Source organism: Carcharodon carcharias, chromosome 7 (assembly GCF_017639515.1).
Source record: "Carcharodon carcharias isolate sCarCar2 chromosome 7, sCarCar2.pri, whole genome shotgun sequence".
Lineage (NCBI taxonomy): Eukaryota > Metazoa > Chordata > Chondrichthyes > Lamniformes > Lamnidae > Carcharodon > Carcharodon carcharias.
Genome location: NC_054473.1, coordinates 157,045,908 through 157,068,230, shown reverse-complemented (window position 1 = coordinate 157,068,230; position 22,323 = coordinate 157,045,908). Strand labels below are relative to the sequence as shown.

The following is a 22,323-nucleotide window of genomic DNA, read 5'->3' as shown; positions in this document are numbered from 1 at the left end:
ACTTGATTCTTTCTACAACCCCATCTGAAAACATTCTGCATGACCTCAAAAGACAACCAGGCACTCAGCAATGTTGCCACCATGCTGCCAATCATTGACGATGGGATACAGAACACTATTTATTTCTTTTATGGACATACCTCACTACCAGCTCTTCAAGGCTCACAATGTTCTTCTTGTGCAAATGCCAAATAATTTCTAGAGTCAGTAGTTCCTATGTCGAAGAAAAATTATATTGTCTCTATCAGCAACAGCATCAGAACGCAGCCCTTACCATGAGAATGTATGATGTATACAGTACCAGGTAAACCATCAACTAGAAAGTAAATCAACATCAGTAACCAAAGACTTATAATTTAAAAAATGAATGCTCTACATATAATTCTAAATCACTGGCAAGAAGATAGAAAAATAGTATTAAAAGCTTTATTTCACATCACAAATTAACGAGGAGCTGGTAGTTAGGAGGAAGCATTACAATAGGTAATATATCATAGTAGGAAATACAGATTTCATGTAGTCCACTATTATGTTTTAATTAAACGCAAATTACAACAGAAAATAAGGCACACATACCAAACAAAACCACTAATAAAATCAGGTGGCTGTCCAGCAAAAGTGCACTTCATTTCATACTGAGCAAATTTTTGGTCACAGAAGATATTGTGCAATTCTACAAAACTGCTACTATATTTAATTTTGAGGTATTTACTCCAGCTGCACATTACTATAATTGGCTTTGCAGCTTGTGCTACCATTAGCTATCTGGCAAAGATACACCTTCAGAATATAACACCAGCCAAAATTATGATTCTGAGCCACAGGGATATTGTCAGTCTGCAGCTTTTCCTCACATGGAAGCCTTCTGAAGGCAAGAAAAGTGTCATGAATATTTTTCATTCTAAAAATTGTAATACTTAGGCATGTTATAGATCCCCTTGTCCTTAAGAGCATTTTAGAAATGTGACAAGTCTACATTATTTAGAATTCCTTGAAATGAAACTCACATAGCACCACAAACAACTGAATATCTAAACATCATCAGTTTGTACAAGACAGTGTTGTTTTATATTCCAATTCTATTAAAAGAGAAAGCCCCATGCATTGAGATTTTTTGCAATAAAATACTGAATTGGAGGAAATTGTGAATTTTCAGCATAAAATATTCTACTAATCACACTGAATTGCTATCTGTAGTTATCGCTTTTAAGTCAAGAAAATGTCTATGCAACCGATGACTAAAAGAGGAGGGCACCTTATGCACCAAACAGCTGGACAAAGAATCAATCTGACTCAGGCCAGAATGCAACACCTTAATTTTCTTGGTTGGTTATTTTAAGGCCAACAAAAGCAACCAAAGAAATAAACTTTTCATCCAACCATCACAATTATGACGTTTATAATAATATATTTTGGGACTGTAGCTTTAAATTTAGGGTAGATGATGGGGTTTATGTGACCTGTTCTGAAGTCTGCCTGACAGTAAACTTGGGTGGTTTGATTGTTAGAGGTCAAGGGAAGACTTTGATCATTTTACTGCGAAGAAGGTGCAAGGTATTCATGTTTGGAGAAAATGGCAGCAGTCTCTGAGTTTACGAGTAGACTGAGTCTCCCAAAGTCCAAGAAAAACGTTGTTAGTATCAGGTTGCAAACAGTTGTTCTGTAAACCATCCATTTACTTCTAAGGTGAAAGGGTGTTGAAGTCAAGAATAGTTAATTAGCATTTCTACCTAGAAACAAGGCTAATGCAGTTTATGTTGCCATGAGGAAGAGGGCAGAAGTAGCCACTTCTGAGATCAGGTTACAGGCTTCCCTACAAAGCAGTGAATATCACAGACAGACAGCAGAGATTCTGTGTGGTCAGCGAAGAAAAGAAGCTGCTTGACTTTGGGAGCTACCACAACCAGATGCAGGATGGAGATGGCCTCTAGTCGAAGTATTTTATTCTGCAGCCTTCCACGGATTCCAGGAGATTTGTTCTGACATGGCCTGGGGAAGAAGAATCATCAGGACAGGCTTTATTGCTGGTGGTGGATTTAGGGAACTCTGCGAAAACTGAGGAAAGTGCCTGGAGACGGTCACTCAAAGTTACTACTCAGCAAAACAGGGATACAGGACCTGGGAAGCTGGGAATAACTGGACTGTTTGCTGAAAGACTATAATTCGGTGGGGAGTCCGATGTGTGAAAAGTATAGAGGGGGAATGTTCCTCTGTAATTTAAAGTAAAAGCTGCCTACAAAAAGAAAATAGTGTCAATTGTGCTTTTAGTTATTTGTTACAGTAAAAGTTTTAAAATGTTAAAACCTGACATACCATTCTTTCAGCTGCTATTAAATGGAAGTTCAAATTTCTTTTTAAAAGTGATCTGTTTCTATGGAGATCATAACTCTCAGTAAATATTATATAAATGAAAATATGAAATGTTTCATGAAATATTCATTTTAAAATCTGTTATACTATTATGCTAACATGTATCAAGAGCACTAAATTGGAATTTAGCTTGGATTAAATACAGTTCGACAAATTTGATATTTTCTACAAGAATTAGATTATGTTTCTATTGCAATGTAAATAGCTTATCTCAGGTTCACCACTGACACATGTCCCCAACAGAGATACAGATTTAGTTGTGATCCTATAGTTACACCCCACTGAACCTTTTTTTAAATTCGATTCATTCATGGGATGTGGGCATCACTGGCTAGGCATTTATTATCCATCCCTAGTTGCCCTTGTTCAGAGGGTAGTTAAGAGTCTACGACATTGCTGTGGGTCTGGAGTCACATGCAGGCCAGACCAGGTAAGGACAGCAGATTTCCTTCCCTAAAGGACATTAGTGAACCAGATGGGATTTTACAACAATCGACAGTGGTTTCATGATCATCATTAGACTTTTTATTTCCAGATTTTTATTGAATTCAAATTCCACCATCTGCCTTGGTGGGATTCGAACCCAGGTCCCCAGAGCATTACCCTGGGTTTTTCCTCACCTTTGCTTTCCAAATTTCCTCACAGAATTGCAGTCGGCTGAGGATATTGGAGGACAACAGTTCTTGCATATTCTGAAGTAAACAGGCAAGCATACTCTGGAATATGAATGAAGTCAGTGTTAGCGAACAATGACATCAAAAGAATAAAAATTGGCACTCTTCAGTATTGTTCTGTTACAGAACGGCTACTTTATTCCTTTTTTTGTGGATTGTGGTCAGTTTCTACTGTCCTAGATTACTTACTTTTCACTAAAAACAAAACGTATTAACTATTTATTTTTCCAATTATTACGAGCGTTCCTTTTTTAAAAAGTCTTGATTCTGACCATTTAAAATATTCCAGAATTAGTCCAAATCATTGGACAGCTTACTCCCCACACCCCAACCCAGCCCCTCAGGTATTTTGATGAATTTCTGTACTCATCAAGGCAAGAAATTTTTAATGTCAGAGAATCAAGCACTTATCTATTTCAGATATTCAACTCAAATACAATTAGAGTCATGCTCCCTCCACTCTGATTCAAAAATGTAGCATAGTTCCCACCTAGTGCACAAGTGTGATATTTCCATTTCCCCATCAGCCATCCTGTTATCCCTTGAGTAAGATTGCCAAATGCTGTCAATTCAGGACAATTTTGTATTGAGGAAGCACTACAAAATGGTGGCTGCTTAAATTCTTTTCACTGAGAACAAAGAGCCACAAATTTTTAAAAAATCTTTCACCCAGTCAGTCAGAGTTGGATTCATACCTAAGATCCTGACTTGAAAAGACCACGGGCTGCATCTTACCTACGTCAGGCGATCTGGGTGCAAGCAGGTGCTGGCAGGTGAGGAGCCAATCGCCACTTGCAATCGGCTGCGTGCCGTCATTTTACATGGGCAGGCCAATTAAGGCCCACCCAGTGTAACACACAGCCAGTAGTGCTCAGCGCTACCTGTGTAGGCGGGGGGAGGAGGGAGAGTCGGGGCCTGCGCTCTTTCGCGCATGTGTGTGAAAGAGCGCAGAAATCTCCCTGAGGCACAGAGCTGCTTCAAGGAGATTAAGTTGATAAAATGATTTTGTTATAAATATAGTTAGAAATTATTTAAACATAACCCCTCATGTGACAGTGTCACATGAGCTGGGACATATTTATCAAGTTCACCAAATTTATTTATTAATTTTATAAAACCTTCAGAAAACCTCATCCTGCCCGTGAATGAGGCTTCCTGGAAAATGCGAAGGCCACTTGGGCTCTTCGCCTGCCTGCGAACCTTAATAGGCCATTGACAGTTCGGCGAGTGTGCGCTGGAGGTAAGCGAAAGATCTAAACGACGCACGCCCGATGTCATCTCGCATCATCTTGCATGCCGGCGTATCGAGCCCGCCCCTGCTCGCTGAGGGCAATACTCTGGCTCATGTTAAGCCACAATACCATTCATCCCATCAAGCTACCTACAGGACCAAAGAAAGTTCACCAAACTGAGAGCAATACGGTCCTAGAATCCAGGCATTGGAAAGGTATCCAAACAAACCTTTGTCAAAACAGTTGAAAGAATCTAAACATTCCTCCCTTCCCACTATTTTTAACAGAAACTGAACAATCTCAAATCAATTACTACTGTTTGTCAATCCACAGATGTTGTGATAAATCAGTCGCAAATTCAGATCTACCACTTGGCAACTGTGGATAATTTAGAATATTTTTTCCAACCCTGTTATGAATATTTACTGCCACCATTTGCATGCTTATATTGGCCTGATCAAAAGAAATTCACCTACACGTTGAACTGAATCCAATATAACAGCACGTTTAGGCATAACCCCAAGTTGCATAATTTGTTGAACTTGCTCCATGGCTGCTCTGGCAGATAGAAGTCCAACAGACAGGTCCATCTGCAAAGCCTGCTCTTGTAGAAGTGAGGCTGAGAAAGAAAAATGCTAGTTAGTTAGTGCATTAGAAAAATTGGTTACAAAATTAAAAATTAATTAATGGAACTTATGCATTACTGGCAAGGCCAGCATTTAGTGTCCATCCCTAACTATCTTTGAAAAAGTGGTAACAGGCCACTTTCTCAAATACAACTGAGTGGCTTGCTCAGCTATTTCGGAGGGCAGTTAAGAGTCAACAACTTCACTGTGGGTCCAGCATCACATCTAAGCCAGACCATACAAGGACGAAAGATTTCCTTCCCTAAAGGGCACTAATGAAGCAGAAGGGTTTTCAACAATTCGGTAGTTTAATCTCATCGTTACTGATATCAGCTTTTTAAATTCAAGATGTATTTACTTAATTGAACTGAAACTTCTCAGTTGCTATGGTGGAATTTGAACTCTTCTTTGGACCATGAGTCCAGACCTCTCGATTATTAGCATAGTAACATAATCCCTAAACTGTCATACCCATGCGGCAGACAATCAACAATGTCATCAACCTTACCTAGAAGTAACATTTATTGGGTTGTACAGTGGCTCAAATGTCTAATGCTCAATGGCAAGGTGTAGCAATGAATGTAGGTTTAACTCCTGCTTCATTCAGCATCTGATCTTAGCTGTAACTGGCTGACTGGGGTTAAGTCATCCTTGTATTTGCAGAAGTGTCAAGTATACCAAATAATGCTATAAAACATAAAACAGAACACATTGTTCGGACATTGGAACATAAATGGACTAAACCTTTCATTTTAAGCTGCCTAGTTTTAAACAAGCGTTTTATTTGTCCTTTCGCCAGTGTTGTTTTCTTAATACGACCTTTTTTATATATATACAGGCTACATCTTAAGTGTGGCCAAATTAACATGAGCAGCAGGCGAGTGGTGCAATCCATTAATGCACTACATCCTAGACAGAGAGACTTGGGTCAAAATTCTGGTTTAGAATGACATTCTCACTTGGGTTTCTTCCCAACAGCCTATTATTGACCTAAGCTGAGCTGTGGACACAATGCTTCACAATAACACATCAGCACTTCTTATTGCAGGGATTCACAGTTTAATTGCAGAGGGATCTATCTGGCTAACAGTGGTATTATGGTTTAGAATTACTATCCCCTGATTTAGTGTCCTTATATCCATAGCAACTGCATCAATTTTGTGCATTAATCTGCAATGTGAATTCAGGCGACCTCAGCAATGTTTGTCTGTACTGCACCTATTTACAAATAGTGAACTTCATGAACAGCTTCGGATCATCATAACTGCAGTAAATGAAAAGGCTGCACTTTACACAGGGGGTTTATTGTGCATTCGGTCAGTTTTTGCCAACAATGGCTATCTGTTTAACCCACGTAATTGTTGCATGAAAACAGTCACAGGAAAAATGTTGACTGAAACTATGAATGCAGACTTAAAAAGACAAACATTGTGTGTGCAGTTATATAATAAACTTACCTATAAAAGGACTTCTACCAGGAGTATTGGCATCATGATCCTCAGAGTTGACTTTACCATGGCAAGATAAACTCATCGACCCATTTACCTATAAAATAAATGGTTATTTTTCTTATTTCTAACTGAAATTTCTGTTCTTTTAACAGGAAATGCACCTTTCCCACACACAGAACTAACATTGCTCACATTCCTGTACTTAGTAGCTGAGTTAAGATATGCCATGAATATTACCTCTAGGAGTAGGTCACCAAGGTTCTGATGATGCCTCATAAATTGAATCACGGTCTCTTTCAGTTGAAGTTCCGAAGAGCATCTCTGTCTATGCCTGCGGGGTCTTGTACCTGAAGAATTTAAAGACTTTGTGAACTCTCTTAATTGCTGTACATCAATGAATGAAAGATTTTCTTAAGACCATCAAAAAAAAAACTGAGCAAGACAAGACTACACTATAATTATTTTTCCTCTGTTCCCTTCATTCCCCAACACTCCCAGGTTAATTGGTCATTTTTGGACACGTTCCTTTGTTCTTATTATTAATAGATTGTTATGACGTGGCCGATGATGTGTGCTTGGTGGACCGGATCCACAAGTTATCACAGCAGTTTTGCAATTTGTATTTATTACGAGATGTGTGCACTGAATTCAGAAGCAATAGATCCACCGTGACCTTTAGAAATTTTTAAAATTAAATTAAAATATTTATTAACAAAATATAAAAGATTTCAAGCACATACGTACAACTACAGTTACTTACTACTATAATAACTCTTAAAATTCCTAATTAACCTAACTCCCAGTTACATTTCCTTTAATGCAACAGTCCAAAATAGATTTTAGATTTAAAACAAACTCAGCAAGTTAACACGATACCCTGGACAATGGAATTCCAAATGGCTTTTCCCCAACTTCAGTTTCGTCAGACAGCAGACGTATGCTCAAATGCTGGGGGCTTCATTAAAGCTATTTCACACACTCCTGTTAGATCTTACATCGCCTTCTGACACAAACTTTCATTCTCATTTATATATGTTTTTCTCTTTATAATATGTAAATTTTATTGTTCCTTATGTCTTTGAAACTGTATCGTCCTCATCTTATAAAAAACTTTCATGTTGCCACTATATATTGTCAGTAACTTTTGGGAAAAATAAACACATTCCTTAGCCTTGCTTATCTGGCTAGTTGTGAACAGACTAAGAGCCCTTTGAAATCCAAATCTTCCTTCATTTAACTAAAAATGCAAATTCCCTTCACATCTTACATGCTAAGCCAGCATGCATGTTTACTCATTAGCATGTCAAGCACCTAGCTTCTTTTGATGAGTTAAAACTTGCAGTCTACTTGACTATAAAACGTAATTAAATCACACAGATACCCAACTATACTTACCCCAGAAACCTACTTCACAATAAACCACAATAATATAATGAAAAAATTTTAGTTTCACGACAATTTAACGACTCCAATAATCAATCAAACATTTCAAATTCAATTCAATTGTTGTTTCTGAATCCTGTATTTACAGCCATAATGAGAATAAAAAACTGGCTTATCAAAAGTCAGTATCAATTCAGTCAATATTAGTGAACATTATAATATCCCCAGTTATCAATTTCTGATTAGTCATACGATCAATACTAAAATTCCTTGTCTATCATATATGACAATTATTTCATGTAATTTATTTCAACTATCATTATAGCTAAAAACTCTTTGTATGAGTATATGGACAGTTTAGTTTGTGGCTTTAAAGAGGGTGTGACACAAAGTCTTGCCCATACAGAGGTCAGACAGAAAGAGGAGGTATTTCAGACACTAAAAGGATTTGCAGGTGATAAGGAGGCGGCACTGGATAGGCTGCCTGTACTTAAAGTTGATAAGGCACCAGATGAGACGCATCCAAGGGTAACAAGAGAAGTGAGAGTGGAAATTGCGGAGCCACTGGCCATCATTTTTTAGATTACCTTAAACTCAGGCAAGGTGTCAAAGTCTGGAGAATTGCAAATGTTATACCCTTATTCAAAAAAGGGTGTAAAGATAAGCCCAGCAATTACAGGCCTGTCAGTTTAACTTCGATGGTGGGAGAGAAACAATAATCGGGGACAAAATTAATAGTTGCATGGACAAATGCAGGTTAATTAAAGGAACTCAAGATGGACTTCTTAAGAGAAAACAGTGTTTACTTAACTTGTTGGAATTTTTTTTAAAAACTAACAGAAAGAGTTGATGAGGGCAATGCTTTTTATATGGTCTACATGGACTTTGCTCACTAATCTGTGCAGCACTGTATCAAAGTTATAGCCTTAGGAATAAAAGGGACAATAGCAACATGGATACAAAATTGGCTGAGTGACAGAGAGAGAGTAGTAATTAATGGCTGATTTTCAGGCTGGAGGACGGTTTGTATTGGAGTTCCCAAGTGGTTAGTATTGGTATCCTTGGTTTTCTTGATATATATCAATTACCTAGACCTTGGTATACAGGGCATAATTTCAAAATTTGTGGATGATATGAAACGCAAAAATATTCTGAACTGTGAGAAGGATAGTGTAAAACTTCAAGAAAACATAGACAGGTTGTTGGAACGGATGGTCAGGTGGCAAATGAAGTTCAATGCAAAGAAGTGTGAAGTGATTCATTTTGGTAGGAAGAACATGGAGAGACAATACAAATAAAGAGTCAACTCTAAAGGGCATGCAGGAGCAGAGGGTCCTGGATATATATGTGCATAAATCATTGAAGGTGGCAGGACAAGTTGAGAGTGCAGTTAATAAAGCATAATCTAGGCTTTATTAGTAGGGACATAGAATTCAAGAGCAAGAAGGTTGTCCCTCCTTTACCTCCACCAATCACTGGCTTTCTATGCAGCTTCACCTCTGTGTCCACCCCCCCCACCTTAAACAGTACATATTTCACATTTTTACTTCTCTTTAATTCTGAAGAAGAGTCATACGGACTCGAAACGTTAACTGTCTTTCTCTCCACAAATGCTGCCAGACTTGCTGAGTTTTTCCAGCAATTTTTGTTTTTGTTTCAGATTTCCAGCATCCGCAGTATTTTACTTTTATCTTAGAGGTTATGTTGAACTTGTATGAGACACTAGTTCGGTCTCAGCTGGATTATTGTGTCCATTTCTGGGTGCTGCACTTTAGGATGGATGTGAAGGTATTAGAGAGAATGCAGAAAAAAATCACAAGAATGGTTCCAGGGATGAGGGACTTCATTAATGAAGATAGTTTAGAGGTGTTAGGGCTGTTTTACTTGGGGAAGAGAAGGCTGAGAGGAGATTTCATAGAGGTATTCAAAATCATGAGGATTCTGTAAAGAGAGAGAAACTGTTACCATTCATGAACAGATTGAAAGCAAGAGGGCACAGATTTAAAGTAATTGACAGAAGAAGCAAAAGCGATATGAGAGAGAACTTTTTCATGCCAAGTGCCTAAAAAGGAAAAATGTTCATGGTTGTGAGAAGGCAGGAGAAATGCTCATTCGGAGAGCCAGTGCGGACACGATAGGCCGAATGGCCTCCTTCTGCACTGTAACAATTCTGAGATTCCGACTTTTTTTATTCATTCACGGGATGTGGGCTTCGCTGACTAGGCCAGCATTTATTGCCCATACCTAGGTGCCCTTGAGAAGGTGGCAGTGAGCTGCCTTCTTGAACCACTGCAGTCCATGTGGTGTAGGTACACCCACTTCCAGGTGGTGGTGTTCCCATCTATCTGCTGCCCTTTTCCTTCTAGATGATAGTGGTTGTGGGTTTGGAAGGTGCTTTTGAAGGCGCCTTGGTGAATTCCTGCGGTGCATCTTGTAGATGGTACACACTGCTGTTACTGTGTGTCGGTGGTAGAGGGAGTGAATATTTGTGGATGTGGTGCCAGTCAAGTGGACTGCTTTGTCCTGGGCAGTGTCAAGCTTCTTGAGTGTTGTGGGAGCTGCACTCATCCAGGCAAGTGGGGAGTATTTCATCACACTCCTGACTTGTGCCTTGTAAATGGCCGACAGGACTTGGGGAGTCAGGAGGTGAGTTACTCATCGCAGGAGTCCTAGTCTCTGATCTGCTCTTGTAGCCACAGCATTTATATGGCTGGTGCAGTTCAGTTTCTGGTCAGTGGTAACCCCCAGGATGTTGATATTGGGAGATTCAGTGATGGTAATACCATTGAACTTCAAGGGGCGATGGTTGGATTCTCTCTTGTTGGAGGTGGTCATTGCCTGGCACTAGCGTGGTGCGAATGTTATTTGCCACTTGTCAGCCCATGCCTGGATATTGTCCAGGTCTTGCTGCATTTGGACATGAACTGCTTCAGTATCTGATGTCATGAATGGTGCTGAACATTGCGCAATTATCAGCGAACATCCCCACTTCTGACCTTATGATGGAAGGAAAGTCATTGATGAAGCAGCTGAAATGATAGGCTGAGGACACTACCCTGAGGAACTCCTGCAGCGATGTCCTGAAGCTGAGATGACTGTTCTCCAACAACCACAACCATCTTCCTTTGTGCTAGGTAAGACTCCAACCTGTGGAGAGTTATCCCTCTGATTCCCATTGATTCCAATTTTGTTCGGACTCGTTGATGCCACAATTGGCAAAATGGGGCCTTGATGTCAAGGGCAGTCACTCTCACCTCAGCTTAGGAGTTCAGCTCTTCCGTCCATGTTTGAACCAAGGCTGTAATGAGGTCAGGAGCTGAGTGGCCCTGGCAGAACCCAAACTGGGTGTCAGTGAGCAGGTTATTGCTAAGCAAGTGCCCCTTGATAGCACTGTTGATGACCCCTTCCATTACTTTACTGATGATCTAGAGTAGACTGATGGGGCGGTAATTTGATTTTTCCTGCCTTTTGTGTACAGGACATACATGGGCAATTTTACGCATTGCCGGATAAATGCCAGTGTTGTAGCTGTACTGGAACAGCTTGGCAAGGAGCATGGCAAGTTCTAGAGCACGTCTTCAGTACTATAGCCGGAATATTGTCAGAGCCCATAGTCTTTGCTAATGCAGTGCCTTTAGTCGTTTCTTGATCACCTGGAATGAATTGAATTGGCTAAAGAGTGGCATCTATGATGCTGGAGACCTCAGAAGGAGGGCGAGATGGATGATCCACTTAGCACTTCTGGCTGAAGATTGTAGCAAATGCTTCCAGCCTTATCTTTTGCACTGATGTGCTGGGATCCCCCATCATTGAGGATGGGGATATTTATGGAGCCTCCTCCTTCAGTGAGTTGTTTAATTGTCCACCACCATTCACGACTGGATGTGGCAGGACTGCAGAGCTTAGATTTGCAGATCCGTTGGTTGTGGGATCGCTTAGCTCTGTCTATCACTTGCTGCTTATGCTTTTGGCATGCAAGTAGTCCTGTGTTATAGCTTCACCAGGTTGACAGCTCACTTTTAGGTATGTCTGGTGCTGCTCCTGGAATGCCATCCTCCACTCTTCATTAAACCAGGGTTGATCCCTGGTAATGGTGGAGTGGGGGATATGCCGGGCCATGAGGTTACAGATCGTGTTCGCGTACAATTCTGCTGCTGCTGATGGCCCACAATGTCCTTTGGATGCCCAGTCTTGAGTTGCTAGATCTGTTCAAAATCTATCCCATTTAGCATGGTGGTAGTGCCACACAACACAATGGAGGGTATCCTCAATGTGAAGGCAGGACTTCGCCTTCACAACAACTGTGCACTCCTACCAATACTGTCATGCATCTGCAACAGGGAGGTTGGTGAGGATGAGGCCAAATATGTTTTTCCCTGGGAATCAAGGGGATAACTCTCCACTGGTTGGAGTCATACCAGTTATTCCCTGGCCGCAGACCCAGTCTAGCAGCTATGTCCTTTAGCACTCGGCCAGCTCAGTCAGTAGTGGTGCTACCAAGCCACTCTTGGTGATGAACATTGAAGACCCCAACCAGAACACATTCTGCACCCCTGCCATCCTCAGTGTTCCCTCCAGGTGGTATTCAACTTGGAGGAGCACTGATTCATCAGCTGAGGGGGAGGGGTGCAGTACATGGTCATCAGCAGGAAGTTTCCTTACCTGTATATGACCTGATGCCATGAGACTTAATGGGATGCAGAGTCGATGTTAAGGACTCCCTCCACAGTTGGGATGGAGTTGCCCTGTGTTACCACAGTTACCACTGTGCCATCACCTCTTCTGGGTCTATCCCAGTGGGACAGGACGTACCCAGAGATGGTGATGGCGGTGTCTGGGACATTATCTGTAAGAAATGATCCCGTGAGGATGACCATGTCAGGCAGTTGCTCAACTAGTCTGTGAGACAGCTCTCCCAATTTTGGCCCTAGCCCCCAGTTGTTAGTAAGGAGCACTTTGCAGAGTTGACAGGGCTGAGTTTGCTGGTTGTCGTTTCCGGTGCCTAGGTGGTCCATCCAGTTTCATTCCTATTTTGTGACTTTGTAGCTGTTTGATACAACTGAGTGGCTTGCTAGACCATTTCAGTCAACCCCATTACTGTAGGTCTGGAATCACATGTAGGCAGACCAGGTAAGAATGGCAGATTTAAGGGGAGGCGATGGCGTACTGGTATTGTCGCTGGACTAGTAATCCAGAGAACCCAGGTTAATGCTCTGGGGACCCGAGTTCAATTCCCAGAACAGCAGATAGTGCAATTTGAATTCAATAAAAATCTGAAATTGTAAGTCTTAATGATGACCGTGAAACCATTGTCAATTGTTGTAAAAACCCATCTGCTTCATTAATGTCCTTTAGGGAAGGAAATCTGCCATCCTTACCTGGTCTGGCCTACATGTGACTCCAGGCCCTCAACAATGTGGTTGACTCTTAAATGCCCTCTGAATAAGGGCAGTTAGGGATAGGCAATAAATGATAGCCTAGCCAATGATGCCCACATCCCATGAATGAATTTTTTTTTAAATTTCTAGATGGGTTTTTACAACAATCAACAATGGTTTCACGGTAATCATTAGGCTTTTAATTCCAGATTTTTTATTGAATTCAAATTCCACCATCTGCCGTGGCAGGATTTGAACCCGGGTCCCAGAGCATTACCCTGGGTCTCTGGATTACTCGTCCAGCTACGCCATCACCTGCCCTATAATTGTACTGTACAGTCTAATCACAGTCGCATCCCTTCAATGCTGGAGTCCCAGCTTCTCCTGTCTTTCCTCAATCCTTTGAGATCCTTCTCTAAGCTGTTTCCATATTTTAGTTTAAAAGTTTCTATTTTTTTTAGTGACCAAAACTAAACAACATTCAACGTTCAATCTGACCAAAGCAATGTACAGCTTTAGCAAGACATCTTTAGACTTTTATGCGACTAATCTAAAAATGTAATTAAGCTCTTTGCTTTGTTTATCTTTACCCCAAAATGATAACATTTTAAATCTTCAAATCTCCAGTCATATTCAGATGCCTTTCTACTTCACATTTATCAATTCCAACACTATCCATACTATGCTTGTGACATCAACAAAAATACAAATGAGGAGGAGTAGGCCACTCGGCCCCTCGATCCTGCTCTGCCATTCAGTAAGGTCATGGCTGATCCTCCCGCCTACCCTCTGATAACTTTTCACCCCCTTCCTTTTCAGCAATCTATCTATCTAGCTCCACCTTAAAAATATTCATAGAATGACAGATCCAAAGACTCACAGCTCTCTGAAAGAAAAAAATTCTCCTCATCTCTGTCTTAAATGAGCAACCCCTTATTTTCAAACAGTGACCTCATTCTAGATCCTCTCCATATCCACCCAGTCGAGACTCCTCAGGATCTTAAAGGTTTCAAATGAGTTGCCTCTTACTCCTCTAAAGTCCAGTGGGTTCAAGCCTAGCCTGTTCAACTTTTCCTCATAACATTCCTGATATTAGTCTAACAAACCTTCTCTAAACTGCTTTTCTAAAGCATCTACATCCTTCCTTAAATAAGGAAACCACAATGACTCCTTCAAAAAACTCCAATGAATTAGTTAAATATTATTTCCCTTTCACAAAGCCATCTTGACTCTGCCTGATTGCCTTGAATTTTCCCAAGTGTCCTGCCATAAAATCTTTAGTAATTTTCCCCACAATAGATGCTGAGCTAACTAGCCTGTATTTTTCTGCTTTCTGTCTCCCTCCCTTTTTGAATAAGAGTTATGTTTGCTATTTTTCAATCTAATGGAACCTTCACAGAGAGAGGACCTGCATGAGAAGGGCAGCAGTGGCAGGAGAACACAACCAGTGGCAGAGAGCCCCTTCAACCTGTTTCTACCTGTCAGAATCGAAGTTTGACATCAAAGGAAAACTGGTAGGTGATTGATGGGTATCTCTTCCGTGTTTCTTTTGATTGGCCAAGTGGTTTAAATCAGGAGATGTTATTACAGCTGAAGAGCACAGTTAAGAAATTCACCTTTAAAATATTTAACATCCAAATTAATTAATTAAACAGAATAGAGATGGCTGGACAGGCAATGTATTGCAGCTGTAGTACATGGGAGATGGTGGACGCCGGTGCAATACACGGTGACCACTTCTGCAACAAGTGTTGGCTGCTCGAGGAACTTCGGCTCAGAGCTGATCAGCTGGAGTCTGCACGCTGCCTCACATCAGGGAGGGAGAGAGTTACCTGGACACTGTGTTTCAGGAGACCGTCACAACCCTTAGATTAATTACATCAAATTTGGACCATGGTCAGGGACAGGAGGGTGTGACTGCAAGTGAGGCAGGTATGCGGATCCAGAATTTAGCTTTGGATGAGCCTCAGCCAGTGCCCTTGTAAAATAGGTAAGAGGTTCTTGCTCCCGGTGTGGACGAGGGCACAGACTGCAGGGGGGAATGAGCGAGCTGACCACCACACCGTGGTACAGAGTGCCATTCAAATCTCACAGACAGTTACAGCACAGAAGGAGGCCATTCAGCCCATTGTGTCCATGCCATCAACAAAAATCTGACTACACGAATCCCATTTTCCAACGCTTGGCCCATAGCCCTTGAGGCTAAGGCAATGCAAGTGACTATCTAAATATTTCTGAAGTGTTACGAGAGTTTCTGACTCAACCACCCATTCAGGCAGTGAGTTCCAGACTCCCACCACCCTCTAGGTGAAAACATTTCTCCTCAGCTCCCCTCTTATCCTTCTACCTCTTACTTTAAATCTATGCCCCCTGGTTATTGACCCCTCCGCTAATGGAAAAAGTGCCTTCCTATCCACCTATGCCCTAATCTTATACACCTCTATCAGGTCCCCTCTCAACCTTCGCTGCTCCAAGGAAAACAACCCCAGCCTATCCAATCTTTCCTCACAGCTCAGACCCTCCAGCCCAGGCAGCATCCTGGTGAATCTCCTCTGCACCCTCTCCAGTACAATCACATCCTTCCTATAATGTTGTGACCAGAACTGCACTCCAGTTGTGGCCTAACCAGCGTTTTATACAGTTCCAGCATAACGTCCCTGCTCTTGTATTCTATGCCTCGACTATTAAAGGCAAGTATCCCATATACCTTCTTAACCACCTTATCTACCTGCCTTGTTACCTTCAGGGATCTGTGATGTGCACACCAAGGTCCCTCCAATCTTCAGTACTTTCCAGGGTCCTACCATTCATAGTGTAATCCCTTGCCTCATTAGCCCTCCCCAAGTGCATTACCTCACACTTTTCCGGGTTGAATTCCATTTGCCATTGAGGGAATCAGAGAAGAAAAGAGAAATGTAGTAGTAATAGGGGATAGCATAGTTAGGGGAATAGGTACTGTTCTCTGCAGCAAAGACAGAGTCCCAAAGGCTATGTTGCCTACCTGGTGCCAAGGTTAAGGACATCTATTCTGAGCTGGAGAGGAACTTGAGAGTGGTGGGGGGACGGGACTTGAGAGTGGGGTGGGGGGGAAGTTCCAGTTGTCGTGGTCCACGTAGGTACCGACAGAGGCAGGGCTAGGAAAGAGGTTCTGCTGAGGGACTACGAGCAGCTCGGGGCTAAATTAAAAAGCAGAACCACAAAGGCGGTAATCTCCGGTTTACTACCTAAGCCACATGCAATTTGGCGTAGGGTAAATAAGATTACAGAGGTAAATGCGAGGCTCAAAGATTACTGTGGGAGAAATGGATTCCAAATCATGGGGTACTGGGGAAGGAGAAAGCTGTTCCGTTGGGTCAGGCTTCATTTGAACCATGGTGGGACCAGTGTCCTGGCGAATTGCACAACTAGAGTTATATAAAAGACTTTAAACTTATTAGTTTGTGTGGAGAGAGAGCAAGAGTGTGCAAGAGAGCAGAGGTGCAGGGTAGTGAAGAGAAAAACGATAATCAAAGTATAACAGGAAGGGGCAGAAAATATAAACAGAAGAATGCAACAGAAATTAGAACCAGAATGAGTAATAAAGGTAAAAAGTCAAAGCTTAAGGCTCTTTATCTGAATGCATGCAGCATTTGTAACAAGATAGATGAGTTAATGGCACGAATAGAAATAAATGAATATGACTTGATAGATATTACAGAGACATGGTTGCAGGGTGACCATGACTGGGAACTCAATAGTTAAGGGTATTCGACATTCCAGAAAAATAAGCAAAAAGGAAGAGGTGGGGTAGCTTTGTCAATAAAGGAAGATATTAGTGCGGTAGTGAGTAGTGATATGAGGTGCATTAGATCGTGATGCGGAATCAGTTTGGGTGGAAATAAAGAAAGCAAGGGGAAGAAGTCATGGGTGGGAGTTGTCTATAGGCCCCCGAAGAGTTACCTCACTGTAGGACAAAGTATAAATTGGGAAATAATGGAGGCGTGTAAGAAGGGTGCTAAAGTTGTCATGGATGATTTTAATCTGCATATTGACTGGACAAATCAGGTTGGCAGGGGTAACATGGAAGACGAATTTGTAGAGTGCATCAGGGATTGTTTATTAGAGCAATACGTTGCAGAGCATACCCGGGAACAGGCTATTTTAGATCTAGTATTGTGTAAGGCAGTGGGATTAATAAAAGATCTCATAGTTTAGGATTCTCTAGGGGGTAGTGATCACAACAAGGTAGAATTTCAAATTCAGTTTGAGGGCAAGCAACTCGGATCTCAAACCATTGTCCCCAACGTATGAAGAAAGAGTTGTCTAAAACAAGCTGGGAAGGTCAGTGGATAAACAGTGGCAGACATTTAAGCAGATATTTCATAATACTTAAATTTATCCGGTCAAAAAGAAGGACTTGATGAGAAGGGTGAACCTTGGTTAACAAAGGCGGTCAGGGAGAGTATCCAATCAAAAATTAAGGCATTCAAAGTGGCAAAAACTAATGGTAGGCCAGATGATTGGGAATTTTTTACTAACCAGCAGTGGATGACTAAAAAGCTAATAAAGAGGGAGAAAATTGATTATTAAAGGAAATTGGCAAGAAATATAAAAACAAACAGCAAGAGCTTCTATGGATATATAAAAAGAGAGTGGCTAAAGTGAGTATGGGACCCTTGGAGGATGTAACTGGAGAATTGATCATTGGAAACAGGGAAATAGATAATTTAAACCAATATTTTGCATCGGTCTTCATGGTGGAGGACACTATAAACATTCCAAAGATATCAGATAAACAAGGAGCTAATGGGAGGAAAGATCCTGTAATAATCTCTATCACGAGGGGCAAAGTATTGGAGAAATGAATGGGACTAAAAGCAGACAAGTCACCAGGACCTGATGGCCTGCATCCAAGGTTTTTAACGGAAGTGGCTGCAGAGATAGTGGAGGCATTGGTCGAAATATTCCAGAACTCACTGGATTCTGGGAGGGCCCCAGCAGATTGGAAAGCTGCTAATGTGATGCCCCTGTTCAAGAAGGGAGGGAGACAAAAAGCAGGAAACTATAGGCCAGTCAGCCTAACATCTGTCATTGGGAAAATGCTAGAGTCTATTGTTAAGGAAGAAATAGCAGGACATTTAGAAAAGCTTAACGCAATCAAACAGAGTCAACATGGTTTTGTGAAAGGGAAATCATGTTTGACAAATTTGCTAGAGTTCTTTGAGGATATAACAAGCAGAGTTGATAAAAGGGAACTGGTAGATGTAGTGTATTTGGATTTCCAGAAGGCATACGGTAAGGTGCCACATAAAAAGGTTATTGCATAACATAGGAGCTCACGGTATTGGGGGTAATATATTAGCATGGATTGAGGATTGGTTAACACACAGAAGACAGGGAGTTGGGATTAATGGGTCTTTTTCAGGTTGGAAAGAAGTAACTAGTGGAGTGATACAAGGATCAGTCCTAGGGCCTCAATTATTTACTATTAATGACTGGAGGAGGGGGCAGAGTGTAATGTATCCAAATTTGCTGGCGATACAAAAATAGGTGGGAGAGCATGTTGTGATGAGGACATAAGGCGCTATAGACAGGTTGAGAGAGTGGGCCAAAAACTTGGCAGATGGAATTTAATGTAGGAAAGTGTGAGGTCATTCATGCACTTTGGCAGGAAGAATCAAAAGGCAGACTATTATTTAAATAGAGAGAGACTCCAAAAAATGCAGCAGAGAGGGATCTGGGTGTTCTTGTGCATGAAACACAAAAAGTTAGCATGCAGGTGCAGCAATTAATTAAGAAGGCAAATGGAATTTTGGTCTGTTTTGCTAGGGGGTTAGAGTTTAAAAATAGGGAAGTCTTGTTACAACTGCACAGCGTGTTGGTGAGGCTGCACCTGGAGTACTGTGTAGTTTTGGTCCTTGTATTTAAGAAAGGATATACTGGCACTGGAGGCAGTTCAAAAGAGATTCACTCGGCTGACTCCTGAGATGGAGGGATTGACTTATCAAGAAAGGCTAAACAGGTTAGGCCTTTACTTATAAAGTTTAGAAGAAAGAGGGGTGATCTTATTGAAACATACAAGATTCTGAGGGAGCATGACAGGGTAGATGTCGAGAAGATGTTTCCACTAGTGGGGGAATCTTGAACTAGGGGACATAGTTACAGAGTAAGGAGACACTCATTAAATGCTAACAGTGATCACTACTGTCTCCTTCTCTGCTGCTGCAAATACATTAAACACTAACCCTGTGATAACTCCTGTCTCCTCTACTGCTGCAATACATTAAACACTAACACTGTGATCACTCCTGTCTCCTTCTCTACTGCTGCAATACATTTAAAACTGAGATATGAAGGAATTTCTTCTCTCAGAGGGTAGTGAATGTCTGGAATTCTCTTACCCCAGAGAGTTGTATAGGCTAGATCAATGAAAGTATTTAAAGGAGAGGTAGATAGATTTTTGAAATATTGAGGAGTTGAGGGCTATGAGGAAATGGCACAAAAGGGGACTTAGGCCTGGGGCAGATCAGCCATGATCTTATTGAATGGTAGAGCAGGCTTGAGGGGCCAAATGGCCTACTCCTGCTCCTATTTCTTAGGTTCCCCGAATCTAGGGAATTTTGGAAAATTAAAACCAAGGCATCAACTATCTCACTAGCCATTTCTTTTAAGACCCGAGGATGAAGCCCATTAAGACCCAGAGATTTGTCAGCCATAGCTCCAACAATTTGCTCAATACCACTTCGCTGGTGATTGTAAATTTCCTGAGTTCCTCCCTCCCTTCCATTTCCTGATTTAAAGCTATTTCTGGGATGCTACTCGTACCCTCTATGGTGAAAACCGATGCAAAATACCTGTTCAATTCAATTGCCATCTCCTTATTTTCCATTATTAATTCCCAAGGCTCACTTTCTATAGGACCAACGCTCACTTTGTTAACTCTTTTATTATTTAGATATCTATAGAAACTCTTTCTATCCATAATTACATTTCTAGCTAGCTTTCTCTCATATTCTAATTTTTCCCTCCTCATTAATTTTTTTTGTCATTCTTTATATTCTGTCCAATCTTCTGAACTGCCACCCATCTTTGCACAATTATATGCTTTTTCTTTCAGTTTAATACGGTGTTGAATTTTTTTAGTTAACCACAGATGGTGGGTCCTCCCTTTGGAATTTTTCTTTCTCATTGGAATCTATCTATTCTGTGTATTCTGAAATAATCCTTTAAATATCTGCCACTGCGTCTCTATTCACCTATCCCTTAACCACACTTTAGCTAACTCTGCTTTCATGACCTCAGAATTGCCCTTAAGTTTAAAATACTAGTCTTTGACACACTCTTTTCTCCCTCAAACTGAATGTAACATTCAATCATATTATAATCGCTCCTACCTAGGGGTGTCTTAATTATGAGGTTATCAATTAATCACATCTGGTTTTTTTCTATTCTGTGGTACCTTGCATTTTTTTAGACTGAATTACATCCACAAATTTCAGATTTTCTTCCCTTTTGTTGTAGGTTTATTGTTTGTTTCATATGTTTACAAATATTTAATGCCATACTGTTTATTAGCTGACACATATTAACTCTGACTAAAAAGTGATTTTAGCAAAAATGACACATCCCCTTTTGCCTCCCCAGACAGGATTCATCAGGCAATGTTTAGTGAAGATAATATCTCTTTTATTCAGCCCTTAGCTTGAAAATAAGGAACCATATTAATTATAAATTCAACATAAACTCACCCAACAATTGTGGGAGTGTCTTCCTCTGAGTCATATCAGGGGAACAGGATAGATTATCGGAGGTAACACCAGACATTCTGTATTTTACACAAAAAGCACTGTCACAATATAAATAAATATGGAAAATCTGAACAAATACCACCTTATGTTAACAGTTTTCTTTCATATTATTCCCTACACCATTCATTCTTTACTGTAAAACAATATTCACCTTTCTCTATACTGTATCTGCATTAAATTCTAGCTCATTTCAACTATTCAACTGCTTGAACTATTAATCGCTTTAACTCTGGTATGGGTATAACAGTGCTAATGATAATTATTTTCAAATCATTCTGTTGCTATTTGTCTCACTACTGTAACTGTATGAATTGCTAATCCCACCTTTGTTATAACCTTATTAATTGGTTAAGCCTGCGTGCTGTGGCAACCCATAACTCATTGCTATAGCTGTACAAATATATACCGTGTTCATGCTAACTTACTCCATCTCTTTGCTGCAATAATGCTGTCACTTATAATCTTCTACTGCTGCAATACATTAAACGCTTACACTGTGATCGCTACTGTCTCCTCTGCTGCTGCAAATACATTAAACACTAACCCTGTGATCACTCCTGTCTCCTCTACTGCTGCAATAAATTAAACACTAACATTGATCACTCCTGTTTCCTTCTCTACTGCTGCAATACATTAAACGCTAACACTGTGATCACTACTGTCTCCTTCTCTGCTGCTGCAAATACATTAAACATTAACCCTGTGATCACTCCTGTCTCCTCTACTGTTGCAATACATTAAACACTAACACTGTGATCACTCCTGTCTCCTCTACTGCTGCAATACATTAAACACCAACACTGTGATCACTCCTATCTCCTTCTCTACTGCTGCAACACATTAAACACTAACACTGTGGTCACTACTGTCTCCTCTGCTGCAACTTATGAAACACTAACTCGGTGATCACTCCTGTCTCCTCTGCTGCCACAATGTATTAAACACTAACAAGGCTGTCACTCCTATATCCTTCTCTGCTGCAAATACCTTAAACATTAATATTTTTGTTACCTCTATCTCTTTGCCTGCTACAATAAATTAAACATTAACATTGTTGTTCCTCCTATCTCCTTACCTGCTGCTGTTTTGCATCTTCTTTCTCTCTCCTGTTCACAGCGTTACTTCCGTTCGCCTGTTGATCCCGCGCTGTAAAGCCATTGGTGGATTGCTCTCCGGAAGTCGTAGTATATTGGTGGATGTGGTTTGATTGACGGGTCTCCCGGGACCAGCTTATGTGTCCAGCAATCGCTGCAGTGGTAGGTGAGTTCCAGCCTCTCTCGTTCTTGTGCGAAGGTGACATGAGCAATAAATGTCTTGTTTTGCCCTAAATCACACATTTTGGAGAGCAACTTATAACGATTAGAAAACGTAGAGTAAGTGAGTTGAGTTTTAGTTTACTTAAATGCTGTTGCAACTTCAGGT

General features: G+C 40.9%; 1 protein-coding gene across 1 annotated transcript in view; it reads right to left on the bottom strand.

Moving 5' to 3' along the window:
• Positions 1-22,008, bottom strand: part of fanca (FA complementation group A) — a 112,136-nt gene extending 90,128 nt beyond the window's left edge. The window contains exons 1-7 of the mRNA XM_041191757.1: positions 21,977-22,008; positions 20,842-20,918; positions 6,591-6,700; positions 6,360-6,447; positions 4,753-4,895; positions 2,991-3,086; positions 141-214 (exon numbers count right to left, since the gene is read on the bottom strand). Of these exons, the coding sequence (XP_041047691.1) occupies positions 141-214; positions 2,991-3,086; positions 4,753-4,895; positions 6,360-6,447; positions 6,591-6,700; positions 20,842-20,918; positions 21,977-21,993 (605 nt within the window). The 5' untranslated portion in view covers positions 21,994-22,008. The remainder of the gene's footprint in view (positions 1-140; positions 215-2,990; positions 3,087-4,752; positions 4,896-6,359; positions 6,448-6,590; positions 6,701-20,841; positions 20,919-21,976) is intronic.
• Between the last annotated feature and the right edge of the window lie 315 nt (positions 22,009-22,323).